Here is a 23068-nt window from a genome sequence, read left to right as displayed (position 1 = left end):
TGCTTGCAAGGCTAGTGCACTTCATTAATGAGAGACAATTCTAAATGAAAAGTGAAGTTGCGTTTCATTAGTAATGACAATTACTAATTCTACACTGACACTACTTACCGTATTGGCCCGAATATAAGACGGCCCTGAAACCCCTGTTTTTCAAGACTCAAGTTTGAAAATAAGACTTTTTGAACACCAAATTAATTTTTATACAGAAAATAATTACAGTACATCTGAAACAAATGATTACAACAATATATTTGAGAGAAAAAGCATGTTATTTTGCCTCATTCAAATCTTAATATCTGAACATTTAAATATGTAAACTAAAGTGCAATCACATTAGTAAATGAATGGCTTCTGGTTTTTGAAATGTAAATAAACCAATCTATTGTGATAAAACAACAAAATTGCAATAACTGCATTGACCATCAAAGTGAAGTCTAACTGTGTAGTCTTGAAACAAATCTAAGGAAAAATATTGCAATAAAATAATGCAAACTGGTTAAACTAGTAGCTGAGATCTGTCATGACATAACATTGCTTCAATGATATCTTGCGCCATCTAGCGTCGTGAATGGGTATAATGTCTAGACTGCGATTATAAGCAGACCCCCTCTTTTTTAATCTTATTTCAATGCAAAAAACACCGTCTTATATTCGGGCCAATACGGTAATTACTTACTGAAACTACACTTTTTATTTACCACCAAACTAGTCTCAAGGCAACAAGATTGAGAAAACCGAAATGTAGTCCAACTCAAGGTAAGTACCTAGATTTGGAAGTTTTTTGAGACCTGAATGGGCACTCAGGAGATGTTTTTTTTTTTTTAAACTGTACATCGATACATCTGTATAGAAGGAAGGAATATCAGGATTCTCCGGGTGTTCCGAACATGTCAGCATGGTCTGACACCCAAACATAGGCAGAGTTTTGAGTTTTTGGGTGGGGCACAACATGTTGATGATCCCGAAACGCAGTGTCAGCAATAAAATTAACTTACAAGAATATTTATAATAATAAATTGACAATGAGCGTTTTTTGTTTCCCATCCTTCGTGAGGGGAATTCTAAATCAGGCTGCCGAGGCAATATTTTTCGGCAAGATCATCATCCATTTGAATATGGTACGTTGTCGTGCCAATGTAGTTACCCCAGTTCAAAATTGTATCACCTGGGCGGAGCCATATGGAGATCGATTTGTTATTTTTTATTATTCAATCAAAAAAAGTTGCTTCAATCAAAATATATATTTTCAACCCCCCAAAAAGTCGCTTCAATCAAAAAAAATGTGAATGCAAAAATATATATATTTTTATTTTTCTTTCATTTTTTATTTATTTATTTTGGGGGGGGGGGGGGGGGCGTTGATCGAAGTAATGTTGATTTGTGTATGGGCCACATTTTGGCTAGGACATTTTTGTCTTTATTATTCAACCAAAAAATAAGTTGCTTCAAAAAATATATAATTTCAAAAAGAAAAAACAAAAATTTCAATCATGGAAAAAGTTTTTGAATGCGAAGAAATATTTGAGATTGAAAAATTTGCATTTGAACACTTAATTTTTCATTGAAAAAGTTTTCTTTGATTGAAGCAGTCCTTTTTGTGTTCGGGCCATATTATGGGTAGGACATGTGTGTCTAAATCTTTTAATCCCCCAAAAAGTTGCTTCAATCAAAAAAAATATTTTCAATCAAAGAAAAAAAATCATTTGAAAAATTAAAATTCCCCTCCCCTATTTTTTTTAAAAATTTTGTATTTATTTATTTTTTGAAAATTATATGCAAAGCAAATGACCATCTAAGTTGCTAGTCACATGATCTGTTCAAAAAATAATTCTGACCCATTATAAATGTGGCCGGGTGAATTGATTGGACCAACACAAGTAATTTTATTTTTTATGTGGGCTTTATTCCCGACTGCACATCAAGTTAAAATAAATTTGTACAGCATTAATAGGACAAATTGTGAGATTGATTCAACACAAAATAAATAGACAACAACAGTGGCTGGCTGAACAAAAACAAATACTTCTTTAGTCACTCACCACTCCACTAGAGATCCCCAAAGCTAACAAAAATAGTGCACATCACTCGAACGATTCACCTACCACACTTCTAATGTGCCGCGCTCGCCCGTACGCACACGACAAGCAACAAACTCTCCCCTCTAAACAGCGTGGAACAAAATAATATTGTTTAATTTCCCTTTATGGGTAGAAATACAGTTTTTCATGGTTATGCATTGAACACCACTTACACTGCACCGCCGTTTCAATTATTGCGTAGCGCGGTCATCCTTGGGCGCATGTCGAACACCATCACTGCGCAAACATCATCAAAATAAAACATCCATAACAACAGATCGTTTCTAACACTTAACAGTTCACTGGTTTACCTGTATTACACTGTATTTTGTTTCAACGCGTGGCTTCTCAGTGTACTGATTGACAACTGTCTTCCAGCACCGCTCCTCTCAACTAGTGTTGTATCGGTCGCGAACGATTCGTTCTTTTTGAACGAATTGTTTGGGTGAACGAGACCGAACTAATCACCATCTGCACTGATTCGTTCTATGAAGTTGGTGGCGCTTGTTCGCTGCGTGGGAGGGCGTTGAGCAAGCGGCAGCGTCTTCTGACATCGCACACGACCAATCAGACGCCAGCCTCATTGCGTGCAGGGGAGGGAGCGGAAACAGAATCAAGGCGTCTGTCACTCATTTCCACGTGTGGCCAAATAAGCAGCCAGCGTGCAGGCAGGGGGGAAAGACTGAGTTTTGTCACTTCCCGTTCAGTGATTCGGTCCTCCGGTTCCTGACCTAGCTTGCTGCTAACTTGACTTTCCAGTAATGACTATGCGGTGAACGAGTCATAAAATGAAAGGAAATGACTTTGTCACATATTTGTTAACGTGGAGCCTATCAAATGCTGCTCAAACAGACAAAAACACCGCACAAATCTAGCGAGCATGGTTTAGTGTTCTACTTTTCTCAACAGACTCGGGACTGTACCTATGACGATATACTATCAAATTTACAGTAATTTAAAACACGCGTAGCTACGAGGCAAGCAAAAGCTGAGCTGCGGTCGCGTGACGGCAGTGAAGCGGGCAGAGAACTGTCACTATATGGAGGCTTCATGGCAGCGATATGTACCTCATATGTGCACAGAAAAAAAAAGAATATTTAGTATGATCACCATAATACTGATTTGCAATGAAACTGTATATACATGTCAATTTTTTCCGAGTGTTTTTTTTTTTTTTCGTGTCAGAGGGTGTCGGTTGGTTTGACAAATTATGTCAATCCGTCCATCATGTGCTACTCAAGCGCCCAAAACAAAGCGCGCGGACACGGGAGATGTCGCAATATGTCTACATTTTTCTTAACAGACTAATGAGAGTAGAAAGGCGACATCATAAAGAGCAAACAATTATTTCTCGTCAGCATTTGACGATCTGAGATGCGGGGACGACAGGGGAGCTGACCGGATTATTTTATTTATTAATACCAGTGCAAAAATTCAATACGATCGTCTTAATAATAAAAAACAAAAATACAACAGAGCGAGAGGTAAATATGATGTGTTGGTCGTTCCATATTTAAGAATTAAACTTTCGATTTATTTTTATTTTCGTGACAGCAAGCATGCCGCGTTGGCTGGTAGAAGCAGCAGCATTGTATATGTGAGCAAGATCATGCTGAAGAAAGTCCGTGCGCCCCCGACCCCAAACCCCCACTTCCCCCTCAAAAGGAAAATGTTTAACCGTGTCCTAAATCGAAATGCAAGCACGAGCCATGACTTTGCTCTCTGACTTTGAGCCCATAGAACTAAGACAGACGACGCGGAAGTTCTCCCTCGCTTTTGGAGCAGCGGGAGGGAGACGAGGCTGTCTGTGAAAGCAGAATGATATCGCCTGTCACTCATTTCTGAAACTACGACGAGTGGTCAATGTGCAAGAGAGGGAGGGACCAAGCAATGTCACTTCCCGTTCAGTTATACTGCGAAGCGGTCTTTGGTGATTCGTTCGGCAACGTCACTTCCCGTTCACTAACCGAACGATTCATTTGGGCGGGGAGGGAGATGAGGGGGGCGAACGATTCGTTGAACGATTCGTTTGAACGAATCTCTTTACTGAACGAACCGGAATGGATTCGTTTACTCAAGTGAACGAGAGATCCCGTCACTATAACAGACTAATGAGAGTAGAAAGGCGAAATCATAAAGCAAACAATTATTTCTCGTCAGCATTTGACGATCTGAGATGCGGGGACGACAGGGGAGCTGACCGGATTATTTTATTTATTAATACCAGTGCAAAAATTCAAAACGATCATCTTAATAATAAAAAACAAAAATACAACAGAGCGAGAGGTTAATATGATGTGTTGGCCGTTCCATAATTAGAAATTAAACTTTCGATTTATTTTTATTTTCGTGACAGCAGGCATGCCGCGTTGGCTGTTAGCAGCAGCATTGTATATGTGAGCAAGATCATGCTAAAGAAAGTCTGTGCGCCCCCGACCCCAAACCCCGACTTCCCCCTCAAAAGGAAAATGTTTAACCGTGTCCTAATTCGAAATGCAAGCACGAGCCATGACTTTGAGCCCATAGAACTAGGACAGACGACGCGGAAGTTCTCCCTCGCTTTTGCAGCAGCGGGAGGGAGACGAGGCTGTCTCTGAGAGCAGAATGATATCGCCTGTCACTCATTTCTGAAACTACGACGAGTGGTCAATGTGCAAGAGAGGGAGGGACCAAGCAATGTCACTTCCCGTTCAGTTATACTGCGAAGCGGTCTTTGGTGATTCGTTCGGCAACGTCACTTCCCGTTCACTAACCGAACGATTCATTTGGGTGGGGAGGGAGATGAGGGGGGCGAACGATTCGTTGAACGATTCGTTTGAACGAATCGTTTTACTGAACGAACCGGAATGGATTCGTTTACTCAAGTGAACGACAGATCCCGTCACTACTCTCAACTGCGTGTATTCGCGCTTTCTTTCCTTGTTCCACTTCCGCATTAACTCCAAACCCCGCGCTGCCAACTCCTACGTGACCGTGCAATTCTTAAAGCGGCAGCGCAACATTTTGGGCGCAGGCAACTCCCACTAGTTAACATTACGCAGTTCACCCGGTTACATAAAAATAAATATTTTTTGTTCATGTCATTCATTTTTGTTGCAGTTTTATTGCTTTACAACTCATATATATATATATGTATATATGTGTATATATATATATATATATATATATATATATATATATATATATATATATATATATATATATATATATGTATGTATATATATATATATATATATATAGGAAAGTCAATTACATGCAATTACACTGTTCGGCCACCGGGGGGGGCTGGCCCTCCCTTTAAATCCGCTTATGCACCCGAACTAAGTTGCAAATGCAGAGAGGAAGGCTCTCCACTTAGTCTAGCGGACCTTCCAATGCCTTTGGTTCGGTGCCCCATGAACTGCTGTGGTCCGCCTTCAGCTTCCAAATACATCATCACAGCCCAACTTAAAATCATAGGTGGACTTTGACTTTTGTGACAGGTGGGGGGGCAAAACATGTTGCTGACCCTGAAATGCAGTGTCTGTAATAAAATTAACTTACAAGATATATGCTCGGTTCGTATCTTAGCCCATGCTCGTAAATACAGGCATCCCAGTTATATGGGTGTGCGTGCGTGCGTTAGTGTGCACATCTTTTTTTGTGGTGAAGACGCCGATTTTTGCATTCCGCGGAGCTAGCCAATTTGATGCCGGGTTTTTATAGTCACTCACACCCTTGCGAAACGAATCATCACTGTGGTGAGTTTGAAAATGGCGGAAGGCAAAACAAGAGACGGCCTCCTTTTTGACTGAATATTCCAGCCGGGAATACTTATAACCAAAGTTTACATTGAAAATTAGCATTTTTTTATTTCCCATCATTTTTAGGGGAATTCTATATCAGGCTGCTCGGGACAGCTATGCTTTTGGCTAAGGACGTCGACCATTGAATATGGTACGCCTGGTTGTGGCTGTGTTGTATGTACAATTAGCGTCTTTAGTGGACAAACTGAAACTCTGCTCACCATTTTGGCGGGGCTCTCTGGCACCTTCAATCCGAAAAGGAAAGCCACAATCAAATAACCCTTTCTGGATTCTTCATGGAACAAAAGTAAATAAAATAAAAATGATAATATAATATAATATAATATAATATAATATAATATAATATAATATAATATAATATAATATAATATAAGATAATATAATATAATGTAATTATAAGACCACCACCTCTTTTTCAAGACTAAAGTTTGAAAAAAGACTTTTTGAACACAAAATTAATTTTTAATACAGAAAATAATTACAGTAGATCTGAAACAAATGATTATAACAATATATTTGAGAGAAAAGGCATGTTATTTTGTCTCATTCAAATTTTAATATCTGAACATTTAAATATGTAAACTAAAGTGCAATCACATTCGTAAATGAATGGCTTCTGTTTTTATGAAATGTAAATAAACCAATCTATTGAGATAAAACAACAAAATTGCAATAACTGCATTACCATCAAAGTGAAGTCTAACTCTAACTGTAGTCTTCAAACAAATCTGAATAAGGAAAAACATGGCAATAAAATAATGCAAACTGGTTAAACTTGAGAGTAGCTGCGATTTGTCATGACAGAACATCGCCTCAATGATATCTGGCGCCATCTAGCGTCGTGAATGGGTTTAACATCCAGACCGCGGATATAAGACGACCCCCAATTTTTCAGTCTTATTTCAATGCAAAAAACACCATCTTATATTCGGGCCAATAATATAATATAATATAATATAATATAATATAATATAATATAATATAATATAATATAATATAATATAATATAATATAATATAATAATAATAAATAACAATAACACTATTAATTAAATAGATAATAACCAATTAACCCTCTCTGGGTTCTTCACAGAAAAAAGCCAGGAAATAAATAGCACTATGGGAAAGAAAAAAGAAAAAAAAAAAAAAAATCAAAATGCTCTCTGGTATTGTTCAGCGGGCCGTAGTTTGGGGACCACCAATTTAAAGAGTATTTTGTGTGCTCCAACTCTTATTTTGTTACTTCCGGTCTCCAGTCATGTGAATTTGCATATTAAGCTAAATATTTAGTTCCAACCGTTTCCAGATTTAGCATATAAATTTAAGATTTAAATTAAATATTTTTTCTTATAATATAAATATAATATATAATAATATAATATATAATTCTTATTAAAAATGAATATTTAGGTTGCTAAATAATGTAAATGTGCACACAAAAAAAAGGTGACTAAAAATTTCACACCACGTTTTCAACACTGTGTGGCGCTAAATGTGAGAAAATGTCGTAATTTTCAGCATGGAATGAATGAATGCTGCGTTACAAACGGCGCACCATAGTTGCAGCCAGTGGTTTCCACAGTAACATTTTTGGTTATCTATCAGTGTCCACACGATGGCGCCACAAACGCAGAATTCGCACTTCTTCACTTTGCCCGGCGTTCCTAAAAACCCTTGTTTAAATGTGCGTGTGCGTGTGCGTGTGGAGCCAGTGACGTGCGGTCAGGGGAGGCTGCCTCACCTGTCATCATGACAAAAAAATAATTATAGCATCAAATTTATATTAATATTTGTCCATTGCTCTTAATGTATGACTCATTTCAAACATTTTTTATAGTCAAAATCGCTGAATTTGCCCATTTCCTGTTCAAATAACGAAATGAAACGAGAGGTGCGGCAGCAACGAGTAAAGCCTCACCTCTGATTGCGCAATCCATAACAAACTGGGTTGATACATGGAATTGGAGCGTGCTGGTTGCTGTACATCTGCATGTCGCCATTATAATGTTTCCAGATACGTTTATTTGACCTGATTTTCCACAGTCTGGCTAATGTCTTTAACCCTTAAAGTTTAATGTTTGTTAGCGACGTATTTAGTTTTGCTGATGGGAAATAAAACCGCAGTGAAAAGGCACAGGTTGCGGCAGATAGTACTCTGCCGCACTGAAAGGGGGCGTACGTGAAACTGGACTTTCCGTCAAAAGTGGACGCGATTAACAACACCGGAGCTAAAACATTTGCTTCAAACTACGGGACAGAAGATAACTCGCGCTTTTCAAACGGACTGGTACACCCGAAAAGACTGGCTATGTGGCTGTCCTTCGAAAAATCGCCTTTGCTGCATTCCCTGCCTTTTCTTCTCAACTTGTGCCAATGCCTGGACTAACACGAGATATTGTGACATTAAAAAACTACCACGAAGCCTTAGCAAACATGAGAGCTCGACCACTCAAATTTAAAGCCTGATTGCTTTAAAAACTTTTGGAAGCTCAAGGATCGATTCGGCTTTGACGAACAGCGGAAGCTCAACGGTACCATCCACAATGCCCAAGGTAAAGGAAAACCGAAAGAGTTTGAAAGACCTCATTAATGCAACCTGCATCCTAACTAAACAGGAGTTAACATTTCGTGGTAACGATGAGCGTGTAAGCTCTTCTAAACGTGGCATATATGTAGAACGATTACATGGTTTTGCTGAGAAAGATGAAAGGTTAGCTAGACATTTGGACACATCCACTGTGTTTTCTGGCTTGTCAAATAGAATACAGAACGATCTAATTGAAGCAATCCTCTTCATTGAGTCAGAGAGATTTTTTAAAGTAAAGGAAAATAAAGAGGACTTTTACAAAAAGAGCGTAGGTTTGCATAGGGACGGTAGGGACATAACACTACCAACTTATCAGGATGCTAAAATTGTCCCCACCAACTTTTAAGCAACCTTACCTTTTTTGCTTGATATAATGTTCAGTTACATAGAGAATTTAGATCTTTCAATAGTTCCATATGTTGTAAGGATAGAATTGACCCTACCATTATTAAGTGAATTATTTTCATTATGTTTATGTTTGCTAATAAAAACCAGACATTTATTCAGGAAGTTTTCAAAATGTTTCTTTAGTATTTTTTGAAAACAAAGGTTTGAATCGAACAGTGTATCATCTGAACCAATGCACGTAAAAGTTATTATCAGTAGATAAGGATTTATTTTGCATTGATCATTTTTGCCTATTAATTAATTAGGTACATATACATGAGAAATGTGGCCCTTTGCCCCCTTCATCCAATCTGTTTGGTCTTATTAATGTCCCGTCCCCAGCAAAAAGTGTACCTACATGCAGGTTATGCTGTTATATCGTCCCTACGAATGTTGAGACCAAACCTATGCCCTTCCAAAGTAACGGCGGTTTTTGTGGTGAAGGACAGGCGCAAGACCACATACAGTTTTCATTTCAATCTTATTAAAAAAAAAAAAAAAAAAAAAAAATGCTTAGACTAAGAAAAATACAATAGAATATTTAAAAACTAAATTTTGGACTTAAATAAAATATCCTTTGTTTTTCTTTTCACACTTTTTGTTTAGCAATCTGTAATAAATTGATTAAAGTATCAGAATTAAAAGTTTTAAAAACAACTAAATATTTCACTAAAGGTCAGAATTGAATGCTGTGGTTTTGTACACCACTCTTTACTCTTATTTATGTTGCATGAATTATAGAATGGCGACGGCCAACACATTGAGGGTGTAGAGCAAATGCATGTTATTTTCTTACTTTTACGTATCGATAATATGTACCGTGTGCGCGTGTTTTGTGAAGAATGCTGATGAGATATGAAATAACCAGTAGCCAATTGAATAAGCTACCCTTTTTGGTTTATATATTTGGAAATCTGACACTAAAGGAGTCAGTGCCTCACCAACCATGAACCTTACCGCACGTCACTGGTGTGGACGATAGGGCAAACCGTAGAAAAATATATTCTTTTTGCAAAATACTTTGCAACTAGTAGACACGGGCCTTTGGTTCAGCGTAGTAAATATTCCGATCAGATTCTAAGAATACATTTTCACATTCAAAGGTTATTGACTAACATTCAATTGGAATTTCATCTCTGCCACACTGACTTGTGTTTTTTGTGTGCTGGATTCCTCTCACGAGGATTAACCCTAATTGACAAATGACTCTCATTCAGGTCAAGAGTACATGAGCAAGGGGGCTGGACAGAAGTTTGGACACTGCTTGTATTCATCCTCTAATACACACATTGCTGTTGGAAACATTGTGAGCAAAAACTGCAGGGAGAAGTCAGGGACGAAGAGTGAGAATACATCCCTTAAAATGGGTGCTAGTTTGACTCTGTGCTGCTGCCACTTCTTTCTGAAGTACAACAGAGAGAAGAAAAAACCACTCCTGCGGTAAGCTGCAGGGACGGGCTATTTATCAACTAGTTTATTTCCTAATAACGTGCTTTTCACTTTGCAGCATGAACACTGCCAAAACTTCCAATACGCCCATGACACCAGAGAAGCTTTCCAGTGAGTCCAGCGACACAGAGGAAGAGAACCAGTTTGACCAACAGCTCACAACGAGGACTCCATTGACCACGCAGAGGACGAATAGGCACAGTGCATCAAGGAGAAGGGAATCGGACCGAGAGCTGCAGGCTTTCATCAGCATGAGGAATCAGGTTGACCAGGCAACAGAGGTGAGACCATTTACAGTGGGGCAAATAAGTATTTAGTCAATCACAAATTGTGCAAGTTCTCCCACTTGAAAATATTAAGGGAGGCCTGTAATTGTCAACATGGGTAGACCTCAACCATGAGAGACAGAATGTGGAAAAAAAAAACAGAAAATCGCATTGTTGGATTTTTGGTCTTGGCCATAGTGGAGTTTCGAGTGTGACTGACTGAGGTTGTGGACAGGTGTCTTTTATACCGATAATGAGTTAAAACAGGTGCTCTTAATACAGGTAACGAGTGGAGCCTCGTTAGACCTCGTTAGAAGAAGTTAGACCTCTTTGACAGCCAGAAATCTTGCTTGTTTGTAGGTGATCAAATACTTATTTTCCACTCTAATTTGGAAATTAATTCTTTAAAAATCAAACAATGTGATTTTCCGGGTTTTTTTCCACATTCTGTCTGTCATGGTTGAGGTTTTACCCATTATGACAATTATAGGCCTCTCTAATCTTTTCAAGTTGGAGAACTTGAACAATTGGTGGTTGACTAAATACTTATTTGCCCCACTGTATATGAGAACGTTTCTTTGACAACAATTTAAAGAGCCAACACAAAGTGTGTTCAAAATATAGGCCACACTATCACAACAACAGAATCATAGCTCGACTCAACACACTGTGCTAAGTGAGCAGTGCATGTGACAGACAACATTCAAATTCCCTTTAGAGGATGAGGGAACATATTAAGCACTTAAATAATGTTCCATTTAGATAAATAGACCAAAAGCATATTTGGCTTACGAGGACAAAACAGTCTAGCACTGTGGTTGTCTGGAACGTTAGACACTACTTGTACTGTTGCACATAATGAGTAATGTGAGTGAGTGAAATTATTCCATTAATTAATCATATTAAATGAGCGCTGCCAACGGTTAAAACGAAGTTAGAACAATAACTAAACCAATTAAAAAAAAAAAAAATCATTCAAGTTGCTTATAAAACCATTTGTTATTCCGTCCATTACTCTCTATACCAAGGCCGTTCCTGACCAATTTGGTCCCCTAGGCAACACATTTGTTGGAGCCCCCCCCCCTATTTTCACCACATATATTTAAACACGTACACTGAAAAAGCACATTATCTCTTTGTAATTTATTATATAAAAAAAGACAACAAAGAACAAGTGCAGAAATAAAAATAAAAATGCTGTAATAACTATTCAAAAGCACCAATAAAAACACTTCAAAAACAAATACATTAAATAAATTACATTTGTTATTACAATATGATTAACACCCACCCACACAAACCTATAAAAGACACACAGAATGCTTTAAAATGCAACTTTTTTTCACCTTGACCTATAACCTCACCTTGTCTTCACTGATGCAAAAGCATCTATTGCACTTTCATAAAACAGTTGTTTTGGAGTGTGCAATTCTTTCCTGGACTTGGTGGGCTTGGACTTGGTGCAGATGTGAATAGGTTCGCTGTAAAAGATGGCCCAGGATGTACAGAGGTAGAAGGAAAATATTTCAGAAGAGCATCTACAAAGAGATGAAAGTGGAATGTTACATTTTATTAGTCAAATAGCTGTTGGTTTTAAAACCAGCATCACATAACCATAATAGCGCCTAAATTCTTGCAGCCTACTGTACCTGTCTATTGGATCCGGCCACTATCTTTGATGGGCGTAATTAAAAGAAAATAAATTCTTGAAGCACTGCAACTACACAGGACTATCCAATAATAATGATTTAAATAATATACGATAGCAAAATGAAATAAATAAATTGAATATTTTTTACATGAACGTGATCGCCATTCTAATGAATTAATGACATGTTTAATAACAAATGTTTGCATTTAAATCCGTGGCACTTTTAGTCCCCCACACAACAGAACTTTGAAATTATTAATTGCATATTTAATGGTGCATTTATTTAATTAACCGTGGCACTTTTAGGCAAGGCAAATTTATTCGAAAAGCACAATTTAACACAAGGTAAAAATGGTTCACATCACATGAAAATAAGAAAGACAATTTTATTCCCCCTTAAACTTTGTCCAAATTTCTCTAAAATGGGAGGGGGGGTAAATTTAACTGAAACTGATCCACGGCTGGCTGAATTCTGAAAATATTTCTAAAACAACAGCCTGGCTAATGTTACAGTATAATTTTGCTTTAGCAGTAAGTCATATAAACTCTATGTAAATAACGGCTAGCTTGCAGTTGCGCTAAGTATACAGTGGAGCAAATAAGTATTTAGTCAACCACCAATTGTGCAAGTTCTCCCACTTGAAAATATTAGAGAGGCCTGTAATTGTCAACATGGGTAAACCTCAACCATGAGAGACACAATGTCAAACCCCCCCCCCCCACCCCGAAAATCACATTGTTTGATTTTTAAAGAATTTATTTGCAAATCATGGTGGAAAATAAGTATTTGGTCAATACCAAAAGTTCATCTCAATACTTTGTTATCTACCCTTTATTGGCAAAAACGGAGGCCAAACGTTTTCTGTAACAAGCTTTTCACACACTGTTGCTGGTATTTTGGCCCATTCCTCCATGCAGATCTCCTCTAGAGCAGTGAAATTTTGGGTGGGATCATTGTCATGTTGAAAGACCCAGCCACGTCTCATCTTCAATGCCCTTGCTGATGGAAGGAGATTTTCACTCAAAATCTCTCGATACATGGCCCCGTTCATTCTTTCCTTTACACAGATCAGTGGTCATGGTCCCTTTGCAGAAAAACAGCCCCAAAGCATGATGTTTCCACCCCCATGCTTCACAGTGGGTATGGTGTTCTTCGGATGCAATTCAGTATTCTTTCTCCTCCAAACACAAGAACCTGTGTTTCTACCAAAACGTTCTATTTTGGTTTCATCTGACCATAACACATTCTCCCAGTCCTCTTCTGGATCATCCAAATGCTCTCTAGCGAACTGCAGACGGGCCTGGACACGTCTGGCAGTGCAGGATTTGAGTCCCTGTCGGCGCATTGTGTTACTGATATTAGCCTTTGTTACTGTGGTCCAAGCTCTCTGTGTAGGTCATTCACTATGTCCCCCCGTGTGGTTCTGGGATTTTTGCTCACCGTTCTTATTATCGTTTTGACGTCACGGGGTGAGATCTTGAATGGAGCCCCAGATAGAGGGAGATTATCAGTGGTCTTGTATGTCTTCCATTTTCTAATAATTGCTCCCAAAGTTGATTTCTTTAAGCCAAGCCTTTTACCTACTGCAGATTCAGTCTTCCCAGCCTGGTCAGGTTTGCACTTGGCCATAGTGGAGTTTGGAGTGTGACTGACTGAGTTTGTGGACAGGTGTCTTTTATTCTGATAATGAGTTAAAACAGGTGTCATTAATACAGGTAACGAGTGGAGCCTCGTTAGACCTCGTTAGACCTCGTTAGAAGAAGTTAGACCTCTTTGACAGCCAGAAATCTTGCTTGTATGTAGGTGACCAAATACTTATTTTCCACTCTAATTTGGAAATCAAATCAAATCAAATCAAATTTATTTATATAGCCCTTTACAAAACCCGAAAGGCCCCCAAAGTGCTTTACAACAAAACATGGCTCAAGATAAATAAAAGGCAGGAAAATATTATACAATGACATTTTACAAAATAAAAAAAAAACAAATCAATTCTTTAAAAATCAAACAATGTGATTTTCTGTTTTTTTTCCCCAATATTCTGTCTCTCATGGTTGAGGTTTACCCATGTTGACAGGCCTCTCTAATCTTTTCAGGTAGGAGAACTCGCACAATTGGTGGTTGACTAAATACTTATTTGCCCCACTGTACGTGCTTATGCTGTTGAAAAAATCATCACAACAAACCTCTGTTTTTCTTCACGTTTATGCTCTCTTCTTTCTTTTTCTTCTGACCCGGAGGGTTTTTGTCTTTTCATGAAGTTGACTTGTCACCGTAACGTCGCTCAATTGCGGAGGCTAAAAATAGCACCTTCAGGTAGCTTGCTGGTCTGCTGGGTGGTGAGACTAGGGTCTGTAGTGAAATTATCGCATCACAGGAAAAAGTGAAATGGGCAGAAGGCACACTGGAAAAAGGATTTCATTATTATTTAAAGACTTAATACGAATGGTTTTGTTGTTCATTTGTTTTATTGTTTTGTATAATTTTTTTTAATACTGCTATCATCAAATATTATTTGAATATTTTGCTTGACGCCCTTTTGGACGCTGCTGCACCCTAAGGCATTTGCCGAGCTCACCTTATGGGCAGCACTGGTCTGCCTTATACATTGTAATTGCTATGAATTTACTCAATTATACGTCTTTTTATAATAATAATAATAATAATAATAATAATAATAAGTAGAGATGTCCGACCGGGTCCGATCACGTCATTTTCAAAGTATCGGAATCGGCAAAAAAATATCGGCCATGCCTTTTTTAATATATATACTGTATATTTTTTAATTAAATCGTTTTCTAATTGTATTTAACGTTACAGACATAATATGTTACACTCATCAAGAGTCTTTAGTTTAGGTTTAAGGTAGGGTTATCAAATTTATCCCAATAACGGCAGTAATAAGTTTTTTAAAAATGTATCACGTTAAAAAAATTAACGCAATTAATGCATGCGTTGCACGAGCCACTCACGCATTATCGCGCTCAATCTGTTATGGCGCCACTTTACCTATATAGAGAGATAAAAGGCAGCATAAAATAAGTAGAGTGAATTTTGGCAGCCTTTGGAGGCTAATTTTAATTGGAGAAAGCCTTACGATCCCTCTCCCTACAATTAGAAATATCATGGGAAGCAATGTGGTAAAGCAAGGTCTCATTTAATCTTTTTCATAACACCTTAGTTTATTTCCCAACGCAGAGAAGATATATGAATTGCTAGCACTACGCACAGTCATGGTTCCACTTCCCATCATGGTTCCACTTCCCATCATGCATTGGGGCATGGCTGCAGTATCATTTACTGAAAGCTCAACAAATGCACTAGATGGCAATATTTAGTCACAATATACAAAGTCACAAGTCTTTCTATCCATGGATCACTCTCACAGAAAGAATGTTAATAATGTAAATGCCATCTTGAGGATTTATTGTCATGATAAACAAATACAGTACTTATGTAAGGTATGTTGAATGTATATATTCGTCCGAGTTTTATTCATTTTTTTCTTAATGCATTGCCAAAATGTATATGATCGGGAATGATTCAAATTGAATCGGGAGCAAAAAAAAGCAATCGGATCGGGAAATATCGGGATCGGCAGATACTCAAACTAAAACGATCGGGATCGGATCTGGAGCAAAAAACATGATCGGAACAACCCTAATAATAAGTGATAAAGATCATTTACGAGCCTTTGCCGAACTTAGAACAGGATTTCTAATCTTTTTAATCCATTTTACATCATGTGTTTTCCCAAGGAATGGGAACAACTGAATTTTGACATCCACACTCTACGCTATGCCAAACGAGAAGTGAGAGCAAGATGGAAGAAAATCCTGCTGCAGTTAGGTGAGACGCACTGCTGTGCTCGTGGCGATCCTCATTTCCTAAAAAAAGATAAAATACAAAAAAAATCTAGAAAGTGCTCAAAACCACTAATGTATGGATTGTTCTCACCCTGCAGGTTATCAGTCTGAGGTAGATACGCTGTTGTACGTCAACAAACAAAATTACTTGAATCGAGACCAAGAGAGCCTCACCAGAGCGACTGAACTCTTAACCCAGTTGTTGGAACACACTTCCCTGTTTCCTGCAGGAACAGGACATCGGACCAGATACCTCTATGTCATGGTACACTAATCCCCAAACACAAAAGCATCTCTTGTAGATTTATTTTTACCCACTTTTACTAACTTAATAAAAGAGCAACTAATTGAAGGGTCAGTTAATGGAATTACAGTACATGCCACAAGCATTTGATTTTATGCATGGGGACTTTCTAACTTTTTCACTTCTATTTCAGGACCGCCTGGTGTCCCTGGACAGCGCCGATGAATTTGTCAGACTGGCGATGGAAAAATATCCAAAGGCTGCGACACTAGAACTGACAACTGAGAATGGCAGTGAATGAGTTAAGGGTTACAAGCAAAAAATAATGCAGAGGTATAAGGCGGAAAACATTCAGGTGACTTAAAGTTCTGCTCTGAGATCCCCAATTTGGCCAAATTTAAAAATTGTGTGGTACATCATTGGAAAGCTTAAAATCTAAATTTTCTTGGGGGAGAAAATTTTTGAACAGGAAGGCATTTAAAAAAAATAAATAAATAAAAAAATAAACAGCGAAACCCTAACTGGAGGTGAGAGCACGAGAGAGCAGAATTAAAGACTCCATGATTTTAACGAGATATTATCGCGTACTTACCTCTTTTCGTTCCAAAAACTCCATGTAGCATGTATCACTGAATGTCAAGAGAAAGCTGTGAATGGCCACAGCCGGATTTTCGGGGGATTTTATGGGTGAAATATGGTAATATAACAAAAGTCATGATGCAGAAATCGCAGACAACAAAAAGTGATCGAGATGTTCTTTTTCATACATTTATCCTTTTAAACGTTGTTTTTCAATTTTTCTTTGTTTTGATTGACAGGGGTGTCCAAACTTTTTGCAAAGGGGGCCAGATTTGGTGTGGTAAAAATGTGGGGGCCCGACCTTGGCTGACGTCCTTTACGTAGAACAATATATTTAAGCAAATTTTAGCAAGCCATTCTGTGTGTCACATTTGCTTTATTATTATTATTTTTAATTAATAATTTCAACAATTTCGCAACTAGCCTTTGTGGCGTTCAACTCTCAGGATCTTGCTGCTGTGAAATTAAACTAGCTTCAAGTAGCTTTAATTTCTCACTGCGTATCTTCCCTGTAATCTTGTCGTACATGTCAGCGTGTCTTGTTTGGTAATATTGCCTCACATTGAACTCCTTAAAAATAGCGACTGTTTCTTTACAAATAAGCCAGACACAGTTGTTGTGTATTTTAGTGAAGAAATAGTCCAATTTCCACCTATCCTTGAAGCGTCGGCCGTGGAAGTCAACTTTTTGTTGTTGTTGATTGCTGCCATTTTAGAAAATTGGAAGTTAAGCGTCACAGGGGGTAACGTTGCTTAGAGTGCTGCTGCCTTTTAGTGGGTAAATGAGGAGCAGCATTTAATGTGTAAGCTACTTCATATGCTGGTAGCAGTACTGCTGACCAATTTATTAAGTCTGTGTGCGGGCCAGACGTTATTGATCTTATGACAGAGGCTGGGGGCCGGATGAAATTTGACCACGGGCCGGATTTGGCCCCCGGGCCGCACTTTGGGCATGTCTGAGCTAACATATTGGGGAAAATGCGACTAATAAAAAAAAATAATAAATACAATTAAGCGATAGTTATGAGGTAGATATCTGTGACTTATTTACAGACGCGATTTCTGACGTAATTTCTTTAAAACTTTAAAATATGCGAGAGAATAATTTTTTAAAGTCGTTTTTTTTTTCTTTTTTTAAAAACTAAATAGTAGACATCAATTGATGATTCTAAGCTAAAAATGACAAACATTTGTAGTAATAAATATAATTACCGTATTTTTCGGACTATAAGTCGCAGTTTTTTTTCATAGTTTAGCTGGGGGTGCGACTTATGTGTGAAATTATTAACACATTATGATATCATTTCACATGTTGTTTTGGTGTTTTAGAGTGTCACTGACGGTTTGGTAAACTTGTTAGCGTGCCGTTGAGTTCGTGCTACTCACCGAGCAGAGCCCGCGCCGCCGTGCTCCACACAAGTTCCCCAGGCGAACTCTGCCACGAGGCAGTGGTCACCACAAAAGAAAGACTCAAAAACAATCCATCTTGATGAGTCAGGCGGCGATGAGGGAAAAGTTTACACTGGCTGTCGCGGCCACAACAGCATCATCTCTCAGCTCAATAGTTTCGTTATGTGTAAATAAATTGTTACTTTGCGATCAAAAGCTCCATTTGTCTTGTTGTTTATGGTATTTTGTTTAAGGGAAAACATTATTCAGATGTTTGGGATGTCACAAAAGCAAAAAATAGCTGTGTTAAAGTCAAAGTTATGTTTGAAATGTATGCTTTGACAAAAAGCTCAATTTCTGTTTTTTTCATCAGAAATTGGAAAATTACTCAAACTAAGCTATTTTCTAATGATGATTTCTATAGAACGGAAAAGATATGAACCAACTTTTTTTCCTGCTGAAAGAAGAGAGTCTAATCTTTCTTTTGGTGGGTTCCATGTTTATATAGACCCTACCCACCGACGTCACAAAATCACGTGATCGCTGTATTGTTCCGCCCCATTGTCTGTCATTTTGTGTCTGTATTATCAATGGTCTCAATTGATCGAGCAATTTATAATGCATTTCATGGAAGACCCTGTGCTTTCGGATGCCGTAAACTCACTGGATGCGTTGCATAAAAGGCGTTATGTGGAAAAGCTTCAGTTTATCCATTCGCCAGATCCATATTTGATGCCTAAATCGATGTTTTTCGACCCGCTGTCTTCGCTGTCTTTGCCTGACATCTGCTAGCTACCCTGATATTTACAACTATCTTGTCCACACAAAATCAGCCTATTCTCACGAAAGTTTGAAAAACTTTAAGAGCTTGGAGGTTTATAAATACTTCGTTGCTGGTTGGGTGAAACAGGTCCTCGTCCACGAAAATTCGGCAGGAATCTATCTTGTGCTTGGAAAGGTGAGTTACGAAATTTTCAATTCAAAATCTTTTGTTCTTGCTAACATCCACTGTCAAGTCTAATGTATTTCATGTCATTTGTCAATGGAGCTAGGGCTTTTAATGTTTATATGGTTTAGCGATAGCACTCTCACTACATACATACGTGTATGTTGCCGGCGATTAGCCTAGCAATGATCTTAATTGTGGTTGTCAGCCCAAAACCCTCTAAATATATATTAAATGCATCTTACCAGATATAAAATGACTACTACATAATCTGTGGTAATCGTTTGGAGCTCAGTTTTCTCGTCGAATTGCAGCAGCCCATCTCGCTCTCCTCTCCTGGTCTCTCGGAATCCGGTAGAACTTCAAGTCTCTCCGTCTATCTTCTCTGTTATTGCAACCGACTGCCACACACGCCTTCATCATTTTGATTATTAATGTTAACGAGCAGAAAAACACGCCGTAAATAGGAGGAATGTACGTAGCCATAACAGGTAAACACGATGTGTTGACGGACAATTGGGCGGCACCAGTCAGGAGGGCGGAGTTGTGACGTCACGTGGGTAGGGTCTATAGCAATAGAACAGAATTTTCTGTGGGCCTTGCAAAATCAGTCAAAATCCAGTATAACGGCCGGGAGCGAATGGGAATGCTCCGGTGAAATTGGCTGGGAGTAAATGAGTTAATGGTTTGTTGTCTTCATTTAAGGGATGCTACAATACAGTGAATAATATGCTTGATGTGGCACAACGGCAATCGAGAAATCATCTGAACAAAATCTGAGCTAACAGATCTGATGTGTCTCGAGTGCTCACAGGTTGCCTGCACTCAGCTGTTTCTCCAGCAGATAGCAGCAGACGCAAGCAAATTGGTTTGCATTGACCGAGGACGTCGGTTCAAACTTAAAGTTGTATTTGCAAAAAAAAAAGTATGAACTGTTTTCATCACAAATATTCAAAGCAATAAAATAACACACGCTCAATTGAATAAAAAATAAATCAGGGCATAGTTTATATGCATTTGATAAGAGCAAGCGAAAAAAGCGTGATTTGTTTATATATATATATATTATATTTATTTTATTTTTTATTTTTGTCAGGGTCGCTAATTCAGTCCACATGATGTTTAGCTTAAACATAGCACAGAGAAACAAAAGTGACAATCGATTTATTTGATTTTTCAACTTTTTATTTCAAAGTTGCAGTAGGGGACAAAAAACAAATGACAAATCTACAGGCAGTCTGTAAAGGCTTATGTCATTCAAAGTGCATTATAAAATACTGTATTTACATTAATATATGCACAATCTATACATAGTTATATAAACACTAGATATGCCCAATAAATACCACATTTATCTTGGGTGATAACAAACAAACATGCATATATATAAGTGAACAGTACTTTTCCAGACATAAATTAGAAGACACGAGACATAATAGATAAGATATAATAAGACATAAATGATGTTCTTTGCCCTTTTGTGAAGGTGGAATATATTTATTTTCAACCCAACATTGTGTATACAGTAGAACAATTACAAAAAAGTGTAGACTGTGGAATAGCTTGATCAGGGTGAGGCTTGCTGGAAAGAGGGAGGCAAGAAGATGGAGCATCATAAACTAAAACATTTATTTTCTATAATACATAAAGTACTGTGATAACTAAAGCAAACATTTGAAAGGGCAAAGAGGAAAATGAGGTGATTCAAAACGCATCAGGGTAAAACAACTTGCAGTAAGACATCAATGCGTCCATTCATAGAGAATTTTAAATGTTTTGAATGTGAGCACATTGCGATTACAGTATATTGGCTTCACAGGAGCCAGGCTGTAATATGCGCAAAGTGACAATGTGCTTAAAAGCTCTTCTAAAACAGGGGTAGAATACAGCGTATATCAAAGGGTTCAAACACGAGTTCAAACTATACAAATAAGCAACATAATTCCACACGTTTTCCTGATAAATCATCAGACTGGCGATATTGTATGGACAGAAACACATCAGAAAGACCAGGACGACAATACCCAGGACCTTGGCGGCCTTCAGCTCAGATCTCTTCGCTCTGAAAGGGGCAGAATTTTGCAGTTTATAACATTTCACGTGAGAGCGCATGGCTCTCGCTTGAGACACAGCAACCACAAACACTCTCGTGTAGAGAATGACAATGATGCCGAGAGGAATCAGGAAGTTCACGATAATATCCAGAAACCCTCCGATAATGTCAGTAGAGCAAATACACTCTCCAAGGCAAGTGTTACCAATTTCAGGATGTGCCAATTTGTCCCTCAGAACGATGCCACAATGGATAGCAGCAGCCGACCAACAGAGAAAAATACAAAGTTGAATATTTTTCACGGTGACTTTGACAGTATAACGCAAAGGATCACAAATAGCCACAAAACGGTCGGCGGATATCAGCACCATGTTTCCTACTGAGGCAGAGTGACAAATGAAAACCAGGTAATTCATCAGACTACATGCAATGTCACCAAGAAACCAGCAGGATTTGATTTTGTTAATAACAAATGGCAACGTCGTCAAGACCGCCAGGACGTCAGAGATGGCGAGGGAGAGGAGGAGGAGGTTGGTTGTGGTGTACAGCTGCCTGCACAAACACACACAAAAAACAATCGATAATGCAAACAACTTGTTATTAACAACACTTTGATTAGGATTAGACGAAACCATCATTCAACACAGTACATTTCTATGCTTGTCACAACATGATCTTAGGTTCAGAGAAAAAGAACATATGCCTGAAGTGGGAGATTGAAATAATGACGAGGAGGTTGAGCAGCACAGTGAGGATGCATGTGATGGGTGGGAACACTGTGAAAAAAAACATCTGAGACCAAGCAGAGGTTGTCTTCCTGCAGGAGATGTTGCCTAGCTGTGGGAAGCAGAGATCCGATTGGTCCTCAGTGTCCATGGAGAACCTTGAGGTCGGACAGCGCTCTGCCAAAACCTCCCTGTTGTCCATCTCTCTTTATGTGTTGTTATACCTCCCCCAAGCAATTGTGATTGGTCAATGTTGCCAAAATATGATGTCATGATGAACGCCATACCCTCGATGCCACTTTATCCAATTTCATATCTTCATAAAATATTTTCATTGCCAAATTGTGTTATGACTAAAAACCAGCAAACAGGTGCAACTAAAAGTCTGGGAGTTTGAGTTAAGTTGGTTCAATAAAACATTTCTTTTCTCAATTGCCCTTAATAGTAGTAAATGAATCCAGGAGTTTCATAGCAACGGATGTTTGAATCGCTGGCATGATCGAGTCAAGAGACCGCCGCGACCTTGCCTATCAAGATGATGCTGTTATTTCTTTGGAAGCTTCTGATTGATTCAGTGACATTTTTTTTATCGAATTAGTGACACGACTATGGATGAATTTAAGACACACTTAACACTCATTACTTGTTTGTGGAACATCATGGCAAGTCAAAGGAAAGCAGCCAAGATATCAGCGAGACATTTGTGGGCTTTCACAAGTCTGAATTATCTTTGAGTTCAATTTCCAGTGGCTGAGGATCATTTCATGTTTTCTAACTCTAAACCATATTCAAGTATAAAAACCACTTGCCGTCATACCACTCAAGAAAGAGATGGGCTTTTTGTCCTAAATGGGCTTTTTAATCTGAACTCTTTCAACCAATAAAACCGATAACCTGTGAATATTCTGTCTGAACCTGCTAAGAATGTCATCCACTGTAAAATGAATACTGAAAGTTGTCCACTAAAGTAGGTAGTCTTGGAAACATTAGAACACCGTCTCCACCTTTGAAATACAGGGACTCATCAAGCCAACATTTGAAGA

The 23068-nt window shown here is 38.3% G+C and overlaps 2 protein-coding genes across 2 annotated transcripts; one reads left to right on the top strand and one right to left on the bottom strand.

Annotated features, from left to right (window-relative positions):
- The first annotated feature begins 10161 nt into the window (after positions 1-10161).
- Positions 10162-18389, top strand: LOC130927305 (melanoregulin-like). The gene is made up of 5 exons (XM_057853019.1): positions 10162-10297; positions 10365-10587; positions 15983-16073; positions 16189-16355; positions 16528-18389. Exons 1-5 carry the CDS (start codon positions 10221-10223, stop codon positions 16633-16635), a joined length of 666 nt encoding a protein of 221 aa, XP_057709002.1. The 5' UTR covers positions 10162-10220; the 3' UTR covers positions 16636-18389.
- Positions 18390-21044: 2655 nt separating this feature from the next.
- LOC130927590 (trace amine-associated receptor 13c-like) lies at positions 21045-22176 on the bottom strand. The gene is made up of 2 exons (XM_057853531.1): positions 22004-22176; positions 21045-21852 (listed from the first exon to the last, which is right to left on the bottom strand). Exons 1-2 carry the CDS (start codon positions 22174-22176, stop codon positions 21045-21047), a joined length of 981 nt encoding a protein of 326 aa, XP_057709514.1.
- Between the last annotated feature and the right edge of the window lie 892 nt (positions 22177-23068).

This window comes from Corythoichthys intestinalis, chromosome 12, assembly GCF_030265065.1.
Source record: "Corythoichthys intestinalis isolate RoL2023-P3 chromosome 12, ASM3026506v1, whole genome shotgun sequence".
Lineage (NCBI taxonomy): Eukaryota > Metazoa > Chordata > Actinopteri > Syngnathiformes > Syngnathidae > Corythoichthys > Corythoichthys intestinalis.
Note: the sequence above shows the minus strand (reverse complement) of the source record. Positions and strands in the feature narration are given on the sequence as shown.

Coding starts and splice junctions, on each gene's coding strand:
- LOC130927305 (XM_057853019.1), top strand. CDS start 10,221: ATGGGTGCTAGTTTGACTCTGTGCTGCTGCCACTTCTTTCTGAAGTAC. Junction 10,298..10,364: donor AAGAAAAAACCACTCCTGCG/GTAAGCTGCAGG, acceptor TTCACTTTGCAG/CATGAACACTGCCAAAACTT. Junction 10,588..15,982: donor AGGTTGACCAGGCAACAGAG/GTGAGACCATTT, acceptor TGTTTTCCCAAG/GAATGGGAACAACTGAATTT.
- LOC130927590 (XM_057853531.1), bottom strand. CDS start 22,176: ATGGACACTGAGGACCAATCGGATCTCTGCTTCCCACAGCTAGGCAAC. Junction 21,853..22,003: donor ATTTCAATCTCCCACTTCAG/GCATATGTTCTT, acceptor GTGTTTGTGCAG/GCAGCTGTACACCACAACCA.